Here is a 15,644-nt window from a genome sequence, read left to right as displayed (position 1 = left end):
ATTTAGGTATCTAATTCATCCCTTGTTCCAAGTAACCAAAAAGGTGATTCCGTTGACTTAGTTGAGACAGAGTAAGCTGTTATTTTTTACAAACGCTTTCGCTCTTTTTATTATCCGTGGAATGGGCGAAAAATAAACGGCCTAAAACCGGCGAGGAAACTAGATTTGGGGGTACCTTGTGTTGATCTTTATATGTTATGAAGCGACATCGATGCATGTTAGGTGAGCCCCCCCCCCCCCAGTCAGAAAATAGTTTCAACGCCACTGCCAATTGAGCTAGTGGAGTCGGAAAGCTACCAATAAATTTTGGTTGACCAAAGACTTTAAAATCGTTAACCGTTAGGCGTTAGCCGCGCATAATGAGGAAGCACGCGCCTTCATGCTTTCCGAGAGTCTCTAGTTCAATAAGGGATCAAACGGCGAAGGGGTAGTTCAGGACCCTTCCCCTCGACCGGAACGTATGCAGAAAATCGTTAGGACGGGCGAGCGTTCACAAACAATCACCGTCTTCGTCTTGTCGCAAGGCGCCAGCAGCACGCTGTTCCTTTAGAATTTCTAGCTCCAATAAGGGACCGAACGGCAGGGGGCAGGGGTAATCCGTAATCCGACCGAGACCGTCTCACCAGACCTTAGCTGCTGTCAAGTGCCGTGGTGACTAAGGGCACGAGTTAATTTGTTTCATAAGTTCTTGCCACACAATGATTCAACGGAACGCACAAATGATCATACGACCTTTCACCACAAAAAGGTCACGAGTCAATTTAAGAAGATCGTGTATTTTTACTTCACGAGATCTTTGGTTAGCAGTATGCATTTTACTTGCATTTTACCAGCTGATTTCTGAGCTTGACAAAGTCAAATAAAGTTAGAATACAGTCGATACAGTCATGCAGTTGACGTTTGGTTGAAATAAGCACAGTTGAATTTCGTTAAATGCAGTCGTTTGGATAACTTCAGCATAATATCTGGGGGTGGGAGGGTTTAGAAGAAATTGTCGCATCTTTTTTTCTGCTAACCATCAAGTAATGGAGTCATTCAAAGAATCAGTTCTAAAAAGAAGAAATTAAGTTGAAAATCCCAGAATCTTAAAAAGCAATGCACCCGTGAACCATGACATACATCATAGTGGTTTACGGTGAGAGTGGTCGGCTGGTGGCGAACGCCGACTGTTGTGCTGGCGTGCTGCGCGACTGGCTACTCACCCAGGTGTCCCACGCGCTGCCCAAGTCCAAGGCGGCCGGCTGGCAGCTGGACCTGTGCGGCGCCGACGGCGGCCTGCGGCTGCTCTCCGTGCTGCCGGCCAGCAGTCGTAGTCTGGAGACGCTCAGCGCCGGCACCGTGTACCGCGCCGTGGTGCGCAGCAGTGAGCCGGGCGCCCTGTTCCACCGGCTGGGCGGCAGCGGCGGCTCGGACGCGTCCGACCACCACTCGCGGCTGCTGCGCGACCAGGCCGCCTGGGAGCTGGCCGCCGTCCGGCTGTCGGACGACTCGCCAGCAGAGCTGGTGCTGCAGACGGTGCAGCAGGTGCTGGCCGGAGCCGGAGCCAGCACCGCCTCCGGACTGGCCCGTCAACTGGCCAAGGCCGCCAAGGAAGGCAAGTGCTCGGAGCGGTTCGCGGCTCTGGAGCGGGCGCTCGGTCCGCACAGAAAGGTGCAACAGGCGGTTCAGTCGTTGAAACAGCGCGCTGCGAGCAAAAGTCGCTCACCGACGCCCAACCGAAACAACGCGGCCAAACCGTCACCGCAAACACCATCAAACCGATCGACGACACCAAACTGATTAATTTTTTTGTTATCGTTGAAATTAACAACGCATCGTCACTCATAAAACTCGAATTTTTCTCTTTCGTCTACTTGTCAGTTCTGAGACGTGTTTACTTTTACCATTATTACTTTATACTTTTCGCGTCGAAGGACATAGGTATGTCAACCAGTCCCGTCTTTTCATTTGTCAAGTTTCCTTTTAATACCTTTGTTTGTACCGAAAATAACATACCGATATATCGTTGTTGTGCCGTACGTTTACTTATTTTTGGTTAATTATATTTTTCAACCTTACAGTTGTTTCTCTTCGCTTTTTTTCGCTCCATGACACCTTACAGGGCAAGGCTATTGTGATACTATCACCATTTAGGACCACCGATGCTCGCCAACCTATATACCGCTGCTGCGTTGGAACTTGGAAGGGGTTGGACGTTTAATTGACAACTTAAACCCTCGCATGTGTGCGGCGTTTGCCAGCTTCTAATGTGTAGGGGGGGGGGGTCGGTTGGACCCCCCCCCTTGCCGTTTGGCCCCTGATCGAGCTAGAGCTTCGCGGAAAAAACGAGCGTGTTGCCCGTGATGAGAGGAAGCCGATGATACCCAATTTTAAGGTCCTAGGTCATTGGTTGACCTTCCAGGTCAGGTCAATGACCCAAAGGCGGGAAAATCGGGACCTGTTAGAAAGTCGTAAAGTGTGGCTGCTAAGGGGGTTTTCGGGGTGCTAATCACGAATATCATGTTAGTTTTGATCACAGATGATGTCTTTAAGCATTTAGACCAGGTCGGGTCAGGTCAGGTCAGGTCAACCAGTAGGCGTCGTGACGGGTATTCGTAGTACGTGTCAACCGCCTCTGACAGCTTCGTAACATGTTACGAAGTCACCAAAACTACTTCGTAAATGTTCAAATGGTTGCTAGATTCAGCTCCAAAAACTAGCCTAGAAACATGTAAAACTCGAAAAAGTGAACCGAGGTCACCCGAGGTCACGAAAGGTCAATGACCTGACCTGACCTTCAGATGACCTTGACACCCACCCTAATGTATGGGAGCAACATCAAATCACATGTTTGAACGTTTGAAACCACGAAAAGCTTGCAAACGCGCGTCTAATGCGAGCCGACATACGCGAAATCGCGATTCCGGCCAAACATGGTCTCGGAAAAGAAGTCACAGGTCAAAGGTCATTTGGGTCAGGGTCATGAAATTTTCAGGACAGGTGTAAAATTGATCAATGCGAGGGTAGTGAAAGTTTCGTCGCAATCGGCCGCTTTTTACCCGAGTTATTTGCGAAAAACCATGGGGGGGGGGGTCCATCCGACCCCCTACACATGCGAGAGTTAAAGACAACCCTAAACGTTACTGGTCGTTTGTAAAAGCAGTTAAGTCATCAGCACAAGTGTCTCCTGTCTTGGAATGTGACGGTCGTGTATATCGGGGAGATGGAGAGCGTGCGAACTGTTTGAACGCTTGTTTTGCCCGTAAGTTTAGTGACCCGGCTGTTGAGGCACTGCCGGTGGCGCCGGTGCTCGGCGCCCCTGGAACCGACCGCTTTACTGTACCGCGAGGCCGGGTCGCTCAGTTACTGCGGGAGCTGTCCCCGCACAAGGCCTGTGGCCCGGATGGTCTTAGCGCTCGCATTTTGCGTGAATGCTGCTGCGATACACGTTGAGTAGGAATGCAAGATCGGCCTGTACAAAGCGGGACTTAATCGAGCACAGACCAAATCGGTTCAGAAGACACACTTAATCTTGACTGGAGCCATCTCCGTCGGAATTCAATGCCAGCCACATCAAAAAACGGTGCTGCATTCGTTCGAGCCACACAAGGTGGGTCTTTGCAGCATCACTCCAAACAACCGTACCCAGCTATTGAGCGAACATGAGCCTTGTAGGCGGCAAGCAATGCAGTTCGATTGATATTGACCCGCCGGGGACATCCAGGCATCTGTACACTTCGCATTAATTATTAGGCCTAACATCTTATTACATTTCCTATAGTGGCATCAACATGTTGCGCAAATGTAAGCCTAGCGTCCAAAAGAATGCCCAATTCGCGCACCTCTTGACAACGAAAGAGCGCGTGACCGTTCAATGTGTAAGTCGACAGAATAGGAGTTGTCCTAAGGGTGAAAGTGATCGTCTGGCATTTAACTGGATTAAGTTTTAGCTTCCATGTTTTAAACCAGTCATGAAGTTTTTACTCCAATTGAATGTTAAGTGTATGCATAGATGGGTATGTTACGTAAATCCGCAGCTATGTAGATATAGAAAATAATGATGAGCTTCATTTATATAGGTACCTAGAATGAACTGAAACGGTGCCAATGTCGGCTGACATGACGCATCTATTTCGAGATGTCCATTCTTTAAAGGTCTAAACGCCAAAGTTTGCCGGTCCCGTAGCTCAGTCCGTAGAGCGTTGGACTCCGCGTGGTGAGAGCACGCGTTCCCAGTTGCAACAGTCCGGATTCGAAGCGCGACGGGCGCTTGACGTTTATGGGCCTCCTGACAGGTAAATATGGTTGCGGTTGGTGGCAGGCCGTAGCCAGGTGAAGTCAGTGAGCGTACCGGCCGTGCACGGCTACGTGCGCACGTTAACCCTCGCCGGACCTATTGGTTTTCTACATACGCGCCGGCCGAGGGGGGGGGGGGGCGGGTACGACCCCCCCTCGCCGTTTCGCCCCTGGTGGAGCTAGCGCGTCGCGGAAAAAACGAGCGTGTGCGCCGTTACGAGACGCAGAGATTGGTATCCGATTTTAAGGTCCTAGGTCAACCGGTGACCTCTGAGGTCAGGTCAAGTGCCCCAAGGTACGGTTCAGTTTTTGGTGAATAACTTCGCAAAAAAACGGCCGCAGAGCGCCGATTTTGGCAGCATCGTGTTCGTCTCGCCCAGGCGCGTCGAATCATATACTTTTTGCCCGGGTCAGGTCAACTTGGGATGTTGACCTCAGGTCAAGGTCAGGTCAGCACCCCCAGGTCACGAAGTTGGTCGAAAGAGGTCATGTCGCATATCATTCGATTCGGCAGGTCTTCCTGAGTCCATTGGTGGCTTTCCCGACTCGCTAGCTCAATTTGATCAAGAGTTATTGACGAAAAACTAATATGACCTTGATGACGTCATAAATGACGTCACGCAAGGTCAACATTGCAAAAGTGACGCATCTAACCTTGCAAGGAGTGCATCAAATCACGATGCTGTGTGCTTGAGATAGTTGGAGATCGTTCCCGGCGCCAGAATAGCAGTTTTCATTTTTCCCCATTGACTTATAATGGTGAGGTCACGAAAATGACCTGACCTCATATGACCTTTAGGAAAAATCCGAGATATACAAGTTGTGGGACTCATAATGGATACTAGATCCTGCAAGTTTCATTTCCCTGTGACATCTCCTCTGGCAGTGAGGGCGTTGCGAAGTTGCGACATCTGAAGACCGTGCAGAGGTTCACTTATGACGTCATAGGTCAATGACCTGACCTGACCCAAAAATGCGGTTGGTGTCAAAAGATCCGGCTTGGATCAAAGGTCAGGTATGCCAAGTTTCAGCTCTTTATCGCCAGCGTGTTCGGAGCTATCGCGAAAAAACGCTATGGGGGGGGGCGGCACCCGCCCCCCCCCTCGGCCGGCGAGGGTTAAACTTTGGACTCTAAATTCTGCCATAGAACAGGAATTGCACGATCGGAGGGAAGAGGGCAGGATCAACGCAACAAGCATCGCTTAGCGGGAGCTCTGTCCTTGTGAATCCTTCCATTCAAAAGCTTCAGACTAAATTTTTAAAAAAATAAAATAAAAAAGGTCATCCAATCCTGACAAGTGACAACTTATTCATGTTTCGACGTTTCGTGATACATCCGGTCTCCTTACACCGGCTGCGATTGTCCAACGCTTGTTACTAACAAACAGCATCGGATTCCAGACCTCGCATTCTTTTTGCACAGACCATCTGTCATAACGCGTTACAAACAATTTTGACATGTACCCAATGTGTATTCATCCACGTAAGTGCATAATATGTATATGTGACAAGCTCTTGAAGCCTACAACGATGCCTGATTAGGCTGAAATACACCAAGAGTCTGGACTGAACCGCGAACTGGTAAACGTGATTGGATATACTGTGCCGGAGGACTTCGAGGTGCGGCGGGCTAGCCTACATGACAGGCATCCATTTCGTTAACAATAAGCCGTTCGTCGTGGTAGGAAAGCGTGTGATGCTCTCCTGTATAACGCAATGTCTGGAAAACACACTATATTTATTTTCATTCGATTCATTTCATTCTGCACTATAATTAGTGTTAGCACTACACATAACGTACATTTCCGAACAAATGACGGTGCGTTTGTAATGTGCGTTTTATCGTAGAAGGATCAAGCAATGATCTTGTTTACGTTTTGAGCTAGTTCAAAAAGCATCCAGCGCTATGGTAAGAGATGTCAAATGGTTCGGATTACACTTTCTAAGGTGGAGCTGTCCGAACTTTTCAAAAATCGGAAATACTTATGACTGTGATAAAATATATCTAGGCCATGATAAAGCATATCTTAAATCGACTGATTGAACCGTCATCGTCTATCCGGTCCGGGAAACGCGGCGCCGACAGCGTTTCACGGCGATCTCTGCGACCAGCGACAGCAGCGCGGCGGCCCAGCCGATCATCAGCAGCAGGAACGGGCCCTGGAGCGCCTCCAGCCCGAGTCGGCTGAGGCGCCCCTCGGCATCTCTGGCCGGCTGGTCGGGTGACTCGTCCCCGACGGCCAACTGCCTGCCGACCGACCGCAGCGCGCTGCGGGACCAGTGCTGCATCAGACCGGCCTCGGTTAGACGACTCACCGCCGCGTTCAGTAGAGGAGTGAGAAACGAGCGGCGCGGTAGCGCTATGCCCACCATGAAGCTGCCGAAACACTGGCGCATGATGCGCAGCAGCGGCTCACCGCTGACCGTCGTGTAGTATTTGCGGATCAGGTACGCTAGAGACATGCTGTTGACAATATAGGTACCCTTGTGGTCGTAAGTGCGCCGCAAAGCCGCACGGATGTCGTAGGTGGGTTCGTAATTCAGTGCCAGCCGGCGGTCCCAGTAGTTGGTCGAGGCGTTGAGTAGTTCTCCAAACATGCTGCCGTAGCCGGAGACGGTGACGCCGCTCAGAGCCAGCTCCTGCTTGGTGTCGAGCGGCGCCGGAGCCAGCGGCACCGTCAGGTTAGCGATCAGCTTGCTGCTGTAGACGACGGCCAGTGTGAGCGCGCAGAAACGCCAGGTGCCCATGAAGATCTGCCCAGAGGCGGCACGCGGCAGGGAGGCGTGCGACACACCCACCAGGCCGCCCAGGCTGTAGAGCGCCACGAACCCCGGCTGGCTGAACAGCGGGCTCTCGCGCGGCGCGGCGGCGCGGCCCAGAGCCAGCACGGTTAGCGCACTGACGGCCAGCAGGGCGCCGGCCGCTGCCCAGCCGCTGGCCGAGAATGGCCGCAGCAGCGCCAGCCAGCGCGGCAGTGGCGGCGGCTGCCACACCACGAAACACGCCTGCTCAAAGTCGTACGGCCGGCTGAAGTCGATGATCTGAGAGCGCGGCTGTGTGATAAAGAGGTTGGCCATGCCGAAGTGGGCGCGCCGCTGCACCATGTCCCCCACCAGGCCAGTCCAGTAGCCGAAGCCGTTGTCACCCCAGCGCAGGCCGTCGGAAGGCTCAGAGAACAGCAGAGTGAAGTTGTAGAGCCGCGCGGCAAACTGTGCAACATATGGATCGACGCCGGCCAGCCGGCCGGTCGGCGTTCCGTCCAGATATAACGTCGTCGGCTCGTGCTCGAAGCTGACAAACTTCAACGGCCGACCGCCGAAGTCGGCAGGCGGCGGCTTCAGCGGGGGCATAGGACGGCTGGGGGACACCCATCCGAGCACGCGGGTCCTGCCGTCATACCTGGAAAACAGAGACAGTCGGCCGCCGCCCAGCACCGGTCGCTCCCGCAGTACGTGAAAGAAGGCGGCGTTCTGCAGTATACCACGCGGTCCTCCGGCGGCGGACGCTGCCCCCGGGTTGTCAGCGCCCGTTACCAGCAGATAGCGACCGGCCTGGTCCCAGAGGTCACCCACAGGCAGCACGGCAGGGCTGTCGGTCAGCAGTAGAGAGGTAGGAGACCCCAGCAGCAGGAGATACAGCCGACAGTGGCCGGCAGCCGAGGTCCGCGCTGTGCTCACCGCTGACGCGTTCCACAGAGATATCTGTGAGAGATTTAGTCTCAAAACAGAGCCTCCGAACTATACACTTAAATAAATTAATGTGACGGCCTAGGTGATTTGTAATTAGCTATCGAGTCATCGAATGGGTGTTCATCTAGGTAAAAGTAAAAGTAGGTAGAAACGTTATGCATCATTAAATATCAACCTTATCCTTTGGAGGTTCAGCATACCTACCTGTAGACTGGCCGCATCCGAGTGAAGATGAATCTCGGCAGCAATGTTTCCCAGCTGGCTGCTGTAGTGGCTGTCGTAAACGATGTGAATATGACATTCACGGCTCTGCTTGATAGCCGGCACCAACAGAGAAGCCAGAAGCGCTCCCTGATTTATATTTTCGGCCGTTGAAACGGTATCGTTGCGCTTTAGGTGCAAACTTAGCTCCGTAGCGGTGGCGCCGGTTAAAGTGGCTGATAAAGTTTCCAGACCCGTTGTATTTTCCGTGTTTACATTCAGAACCGAGGTCGATATAAGCTCCCCGGCATCGTCCCCTGACAGCTCAGTGGAGCCAGGAGCAGCAGTCGAGGCCAACACGCTGGCGACAAGAGTAGCCGCCCAAAGTGGTATCAAAACCACCGAACCTCCAGAGGCTCTAGCCATTCGTTCATAACGCTCGGCCCAAATGAGCATCATCTGACAGACGATTTATCATGCGTAGTTTTTTCGACTGCCAGTTGTCCTTGCACGAACAAATATTGAAGAGGCCCTGAAAATGAGACTGAGATCATATGCTGCTGTTATGTGTTCGATTATTAATTCGTTCGTTTCCTTGCTAGGCCTAGAAGAGCAAATCATTAAAAGGCCCAGGGCGGTCAAACTAATGCAATGCTGATTGCATAAAATGAGAAAGGGACAAGGGACATTACAGACCTTAGCTTGAACGGGCATTCAACAAACATCCTCAACCGGCTACCATCCACCATCGGACTCACCATCGGACTCGGGACATCGCGACTCACCCGATCGGCTGTTACCTACTTATGTCCGAGGCCGCGGCAAAGTTTGCAGCACGTCGAACGAAATGAATTTGGAAATTGAAACCACAGTCCACACGAAACACAAAACTCACAAGGTGCAACGCGTTTCAAACCATGAAAAAGGCCTGCCCTCTTTACCACAGGCACAAGATTGAGGCTCGAGATTAGTAACGTCTCACGGACGCCGCGTCACCCCGGCCGCAAGGCCTGCCTTGCGGCACAGCATGCCAGGCGCATGCCATCTACCGGCAACTAAAGAAAATATTGTGTAATGCGGAACAGCATCAATCAGGCGCATTCCCTAGTGCCATCTATCGGCCGATGCTGAAGCTTCGGGCCGAGGCGACGTCTTTAAAGATATTGGATAGAATGCGGAGCCAAGCTGCAATTGAAGAAATTTAGTTTTGATTCACATACTGAGAAGAACTTAACAGAAACGAGTTTCATGTGTGCGTAAAATAGTCTGATGCTGAATCCGAAATGTGTGTTGTGTGCCTAAATTGAAATACTAGCCTCCTAAGCCAAACTCCTAAAGAACTCCATTTTCAATTATACCGTCGAAGCCGATTCAATCCGTAACCACCGTACTGTCTGCACCACCTACCCTCGCGGCGCCGTGCGTCGGACCGGTGACTTACCTCGACTGACCGACCGGAGGCACGCCCCCGCGGAGCGAGCCGCACCCCAGTCCCACGCACCCCTCCCCAACCTCCCTGGCGTCAGGCGCCGCACACACGGCTCGGGCAGACGTGCGGGCAGTGGGCACGCGAGTTCAGGATTACGCGAGTTCACACCGCAAGTGCCCTCGCCAGGCGGGGCTAGTGTTGTACAACGTCGCATGACCGTAACAGGCTTATCACGTTCTGGTTTTGGTAAGAGCTTGTGTGTACACACATAACTACTATACTATGGCGTAGCCGGCTACCCATCGCCCACAGAAACAACTGTACAAAGTCTGTACATGGGGTAGCAGATCCATCGTTTATTAAACTGATGATCAACAGAACAGCGACTGGCATCTAAATATGAAAAGCGAAGAAAATCATTGCTAGAAAAATCGCCTTCCCTCAGTATTTGGGTTTCAGGGCGCCTATAGTAGATCGCAACGCTAATCGGACCTAAAATATCGAAGAGGAAAATAACAAATAACTCAACAAAAAAAGAGCTTCAGCAATATTTGCGATGATCGTTGTAAATAGATTCATAAATATTTGGTATAAAAGCTCATGCCATGTACAACATATTTCAGCTACATAAAAACCGGCTGTATGATAAGGCACGTATTGTCGCCTTAGACATCATTGCAACAATTTCACTTATGAACACATCCAAATAACAACCGTTATCTTATACAAAATTTGTTCATTAGCATTGTCTCACTCGTCACATTCACTCTACAAAGCCCTTAGTGATAAAAGTGATACAAAAATTCTAATTCAGCAACCGCTGCAGAATACCACTGGAATTAGAGCGATTTCCGCAGAATACCACCAACAGCCAAAAGCACCACTTCGACAGATGTTGTTACAGATCGAATGGTACCTGAAGCGTTCTTACGTTTTAGCTCCAGCACTCAACGGTGTTCCCTTTTACCAGAATTACACAGCAAAGTACCGCTACTGTAACATGGAAGGTACCCTGACAGCCTTCACCAGAGTACTGACACTGCTGAACGCATGACACTGCAGCAGTGGATACTGGAGAACCTCTGCAAAGGCGACTCTCTAAGCTAACCCAGGATAGTCGCGGCCCTTCAGACGGTCGAGGCTAGTCCCCGTAATTCAGTCAGGCCGGGCTGCTCCTCGCTTGATAATTCGGCATCTCATCCATCCTGGGATTGAAGCGGCAATTCAGACTAGTCTGGGCCCCTCACCCGAATTGGACTACTCTCGGCCCTTCAGCCAGCCCAGTACCAGTGGTGTGTAGTACGATATGATGACGTCGGCACCTGCCGTGGAGCGACGGAGGCGTGAGAGGACAGCCAAAACAGAGTGGAGTCAAAGCAACACAGCGTGGGGCTCAGACGAGACGCACGTTGGGAATAAACGCAGCATATCAACCACAAGCGATTTACGATCCAGTGGCTACATAGTCATAGGCCTATAATCCGGGGCCTTGAAATCACCAGCGAAGAAAAGATTATACCAAATAACTTATAAAATGACGTCGACTGCCGTAATATTTCCATTTACATCTTTGGCAGGTTAGTATGTAAGTAAAAAAGAGCAACTGTCATAAAGAACACCTTTAAAAATAATATAGCATAGCAAACCACTAGATATTTTCTGTTGCTTTTGATATCGCTTGCAATCACTGCAATCATATTGCACTCAAGGCTGAGTACAAGATTGCAATTGAACTATTAATACAAAGAATCGATCCAACATCTATACTTTGAACTCAATAACTCAGCTTTCAGCCACGCACGACCTTGGGATTCCAATCAGTGTAGCGTGTGGATGTCCCTGTCTTTTGATACTAAATAATGGAGGCAATAACACACAAAGCTGAGAAATTATGTTACGGACTCATTCAAACTGCACGGGTGATGGTGTGCAAAAGTGAATCAGTAGCAAATTAGTTGTAAGCGAAATAGTTAGCAGGACGTGAACCTGATGACGATAAATTTATGACTCCGAACAATTAACATCTCCATTGAAGGAATCAATGATGAGTTTGCTACAGAAACGGATGGCAAATACATTTCCTGATTGATAGAAACAGATGCAAATGCCTTGTCATACGACTTGCTCATATGAAATTCTGACAAAAACATTAGTCAGGTGAACTATCACGAAACAAAGGTTACGGACTATTATTCTTGTATATGTATACAATCACTTCTGTGAAATCACTTGCATTTTTTTGTACGATATAAACTACAAATAGTTCAGGACAAATAGTACACACCATATAAAAAATTGATTGTTTTGTTGGGTAATGACACGTGCTAGTGTAAAACCAAGATAGCTCGGCGGACTGACCTGCACGACGCATGGCCGTCAGAGCCTCCAGCACGACCGGTTTCAGACTGAAGGCGCCCTGGGCGGCGGCGTGATACAGCATTGCGTACTCTCCGGACACCTGACGACCGGAGATCGCGTCAGACGAGGCAAGTCAGCATGCCACCGCAAGAAAACAGCGTCCACAGTGATTTAAATCGGCCACAGCAAACCAAAAGCAGCCACGACGTGCCACCAGCGCGGCAGTTACAGCGACCCAACACCGGCCCTGGCCAGAGCTACAAGCATGTGGCATCAAGAACCCTGGGCTACGATCGGCTGGAGAAAATCCGAGAAGACGAACGACAGCAATAACCAGAAATCTGTACAATGGCCATGACGACCCACGACGACGTCTCGGCTCACACGCATACCTGGTATATGAAGAGCGGGTACTGCGGGAATTGGTCCTTGGTCTGGCGCACAATGTCCAGATACGGCATGCCCGGCTTCACCATGAGCATGTCGGCACCTTCGGCCACATCGCGCGCGGCCGCCCGCGCCGCCAGGCCCCGGCCGCCCGGCGGCAGCTGGTAGCAGCGGCGGTCGCCGAACGCTGGAGCGGACTTGGCCGCGTCCCGGAACGGGCCATAGAAGCTGCTGGCGAACTTCACGGCGTACGAGAGGACGGCGCAGCGGCCGTCGAGGCCGGCGCCGGCCAGCCGGGATTTGATGGCCGCCACACGACCGTCCATCATGTCGGATGGAGCCACCACATCGGCACCTGTCGGAAAACGAGGCACAGCTGCTATGACGACTGAGCTGTAGGGCGAAAAACGTGCAACAAAAGCAAAGGAAATATGGGCGCACTGCGCGGTGCGAGTAAGACTTTCTAAATAGCCATTCAACGCCAATAAAAAGCAAATGAATAAAAAAAGCATTCGAAACATAAAAACAATTCTGACCTTGTCCATCGAGCCGTTCTCCGTCCGTTTCCGTTCCTCCGGCACTACTCACCAGCCTGTGCGTACGCCAGCGCCACCTCTGCGAGCCGAGCGATGCTGGGCGGGTTATTAATGGTGCCGTCCTCATGCAGAATGCCGCAGTGGCCGTGCGAGGTGTACGGACACAGACACACCTGTGTGAACGGAGCCGGGAAGCGTCAGTCCTCAGTGGCCGTATGACGTGTCTTCGTAACGGTTTCACGAGTGCGTGGACTGTGCAACACACTGGCTTACGTAGCATGTATGTGTGCATGAGAACTGAGAAGCAAAAGAATTCGTAAACAGTTATATGCGTGAGGCAAAGGCTGATAATAAAGGTTCGAGCCAACTTCGAACATATAACTACCCCAGCTTCACTTTCAATCCACGTAAGGAGCAATATTTACCCAGACAACATGGGCAGCTTTACTCACATCACAAGCGATCAGAAGGGACGGGCAGCAGCTCTTGATCGTTCTGATGGCTTTTATAACGGCGTTATCCGGCACATCGGCTCCAGAACCTCGCTCGTCCTGTAACAATCGGTATCACGCTCACAGAATGGCGACACACAGTGCAGATAGTATCAGAACAGTGGTGATTTTCGCGGTTCCTGATAGGCCAACGCTCATGGATTACGTAGAGGTTTGACACGTATTCACTGGTCAATCGTTAACGCAGGCATTTACCGGCGAAAGGACGGGTGTGACAAAGTTGCCGGCTCACAGCTCGGAGTCTATGAGCGTGTATCAGCACTGTTTAGAACATACTAGCACTGGACTACCAGTGGAACAACATGACTCAAAGATTTGATTGCCCACCACCCTGATATTTACCTTCTGTCCTTCAGGCACCCCAAACAGCAGGACTGAGGTCAGGCCATCCTGAACAAGAGGAGGGAGCACCTGCTCCAGCTGGTTGACGCCGTATCGTGACACTCCCGGCATGCTGGCCACAGGCTGCACGGCATCTGGGTCATCACTGAGGAAACAGAGTCCAGAGACCTCAGAGGCAAAGCATGGGAAATTACAGTCTGTAATACATCTCTACCACTGCTCACTCTCCTCAGTAAGTCAATAACAACATGTGCAAAATAATATAATGGATGTCAATGCAGAATAACATAATTTAAGAATCAGTATTCAATAATATGAGCTAAAAAGAATGAGCCAAGAAGGCTAGAAATTGATACAACCTAAAGATAGAGACAGACCTAATTGGGTGCTATTTCTTACTGATATGCCACATTAACAACAAAAATTTATGCAGTCCCACCCCTTAGTCCCCTGACACCTATGAATGGGGTAGATGTGAGCCCCCAAATGTTGCTGGGGCATACACTGGTTAGATGCCCTGCAACATTACACAGTATAGGTATTATAACCCTTATTCCAGATTTATGCTTTGAAATGTATTGAAATGCTCTTTTGCATCATATATGAAAGGTTCATCTACTTGACTTACACTATGAAGAGTGGATACATTAAATTATTTGCTTGGAGGGTTGCTCCAATTTCTTGCCAGCTTCTGGCGACCTGGTGGTTGTAACCACTATGAAGTCTATGACTTGCAGGAGTAGATTCCATTCTTGTAACTTGTCAGCTGTAATATTTTGTATCATAATACTTATCAAGGGATGGAAAGTGTAAACCCATTGCATGTAGAGAAGCACCAATCCCTTGGGTGAATGGAGTTCACTGGATGATAAATTATGGGATCTCAGCCAAGAAATTCGAATGGTGGTGTCTTGGTCTGCATTTGGTGCAGCACTGAGATAAAAATTGTGCATGTTTTACAGAATCCTAGTCAAGATGATCATTTGTGTCTATGAAAAAGCCAGTTAGCAGTCATCCATATGACCTAGTGAAAAAGGCATGCATCTTGTAAATCAGTGGCAGCTAGTTTGCAGCCAGAGCTCCACACTGTTGACCCATGGAGCCATGCCCCCATATTGATGTTCAGCCAGCTCAAGCCTCAAGCTGGCAACTGGTTGGACAATGAGTTGCCAAGTTTTCACTTAACCCATCCCAGGCCCTCTACCAATGCGAGTAATGACCAAGTTAAGTGACCATGGTCATCAAAAGGTGTTACATTATAAATACAAAAGTGAAGAGTAACATGTTCATACTTGTGCACAAGACTTGTGTGCCTGTTTTAATCTTTTCGAACAATGTTACATGGCCATGAGCTTATCTTGACAGTCAAAATCTAGGGGTGTCGGGTGCGTGCGTTCAGCGTTTCATTTTTTGACATGCAATTGCAATGTGATGGAATTCTTTCTGGAAGGTATACCAATACACAGCGCTTTCCGCGATAACTTATTTTCGGACCTGCGATAACGATAAAACGATAACAGGTTTGCGATAACAATAAACGATAAATGATATTTTTTCAAAAAATTAACAGCGATAGCGATAGAATGATAAAATGATAACGATAATTGTTTTTTTTACAGCGACGATCATCTTCCATTTTTTCCATCATCCCGTTTCACATTTTATCGTTTATCGTTCATAATTTTTGTAACTTGCGATAAGTGGATGAGCGATAATTTTGAAAATTTAGCGATAAACGATAACGATAACCGATTTACTAAACAGCGATAATTATCGTTTATCGTTTATCGATCGTTGTTTACAATCACTTTATGTAACAGGAGCGGCAGTAATGTCCCAGAAAGCTATCTCGTGATTCGCAAGCACTATATGACATCAATAAAACATGTTTGCTAGAAAACTTAAATTTCCGAA

The 15,644-nt window shown here is 49.7% G+C and overlaps 2 protein-coding genes across 7 annotated transcripts; both read right to left on the bottom strand.

Annotated features, from left to right (window-relative positions):
• Positions 1–6,330: 6,330 nt before the first annotated feature.
• Positions 6,331–7,626, bottom strand: LOC122385654 (glutamate receptor-like). Its single transcript, XM_043374070.1, has one exon. It carries the CDS (start codon positions 7,624–7,626, stop codon positions 6,331–6,333), a length of 1,296 nt encoding a protein of 431 aa, XP_043230005.1.
• A 2,292-nt stretch (positions 7,627–9,918) lies between these two features.
• Positions 9,919–15,541, bottom strand: LOC122385663 (delta-aminolevulinic acid dehydratase-like). 6 transcript variants are annotated; one of them, XM_043374093.1, is made up of 8 exons: positions 15,426–15,541; positions 14,359–14,496; positions 13,731–13,875; positions 13,329–13,427; positions 12,929–13,049; positions 12,346–12,695; positions 11,954–12,053; positions 9,919–10,917 (listed from the first exon to the last, which is right to left on the bottom strand). In XM_043374093.1, the coding sequence occupies exons 2-8, from the start codon at positions 14,478–14,480 to the stop codon at positions 10,853–10,855; spliced, it is 1,002 nt and encodes a 333-aa protein (XP_043230028.1). In that variant the 5' UTR covers positions 14,481–14,496; positions 15,426–15,541; the 3' UTR covers positions 9,919–10,852. The 6 variants fall into 6 exon arrangements, with proteins under 6 accessions (XP_043230028.1, XP_043230027.1, XP_043230026.1 ...); XM_043374092.1 differs by having other exon boundaries at positions 15,348–15,495; XM_043374091.1 differs by lacking the exon at positions 15,426–15,541 and adding an exon at positions 15,187–15,420.
• Between the last annotated feature and the right edge of the window lie 103 nt (positions 15,542–15,644).

Source organism: Amphibalanus amphitrite, unplaced genomic scaffold, assembly GCF_019059575.1.
Source record: "Amphibalanus amphitrite isolate SeventyFive unplaced genomic scaffold, NRLGWU_Aamphi_draft 000226F_arrow, whole genome shotgun sequence".
Classification (NCBI taxonomy): Eukaryota; Metazoa; Arthropoda; class Thecostraca; order Balanomorpha; family Balanidae; genus Amphibalanus; species Amphibalanus amphitrite.
This window is presented reverse-complemented; position numbering and strand designations above follow the sequence as displayed.

Excerpts from the sequence above, each read along its gene's own strand:
- LOC122385654 (XM_043374070.1), bottom strand. The coding sequence starts at position 7,626 with ATGCCCCCGCTGAAGCCGCCGCCTGCCGACTTCGGCGGTCGGCCGTTG.
- LOC122385663 (XM_043374093.1), bottom strand. The coding sequence starts at position 14,480 with ATGGAATCTACTCCTGCAAGTCATAGACTTCATAGTGGTTACAACCAC. Across the intron at positions 13,876-14,358 it reads ATGTATCCACTCTTCATAGT|TGATGACCCAGATGCCGTGC; the intron begins GTAAGTCAAGTA and ends CTGTTTCCTCAG. Across the intron at positions 12,696-12,928 it reads GCTGGCGTACGCACAGGCTG|GTGCCGATGTGGTGGCTCCA; the intron begins GTGAGTAGTGCC and ends GTTTTCCGACAG.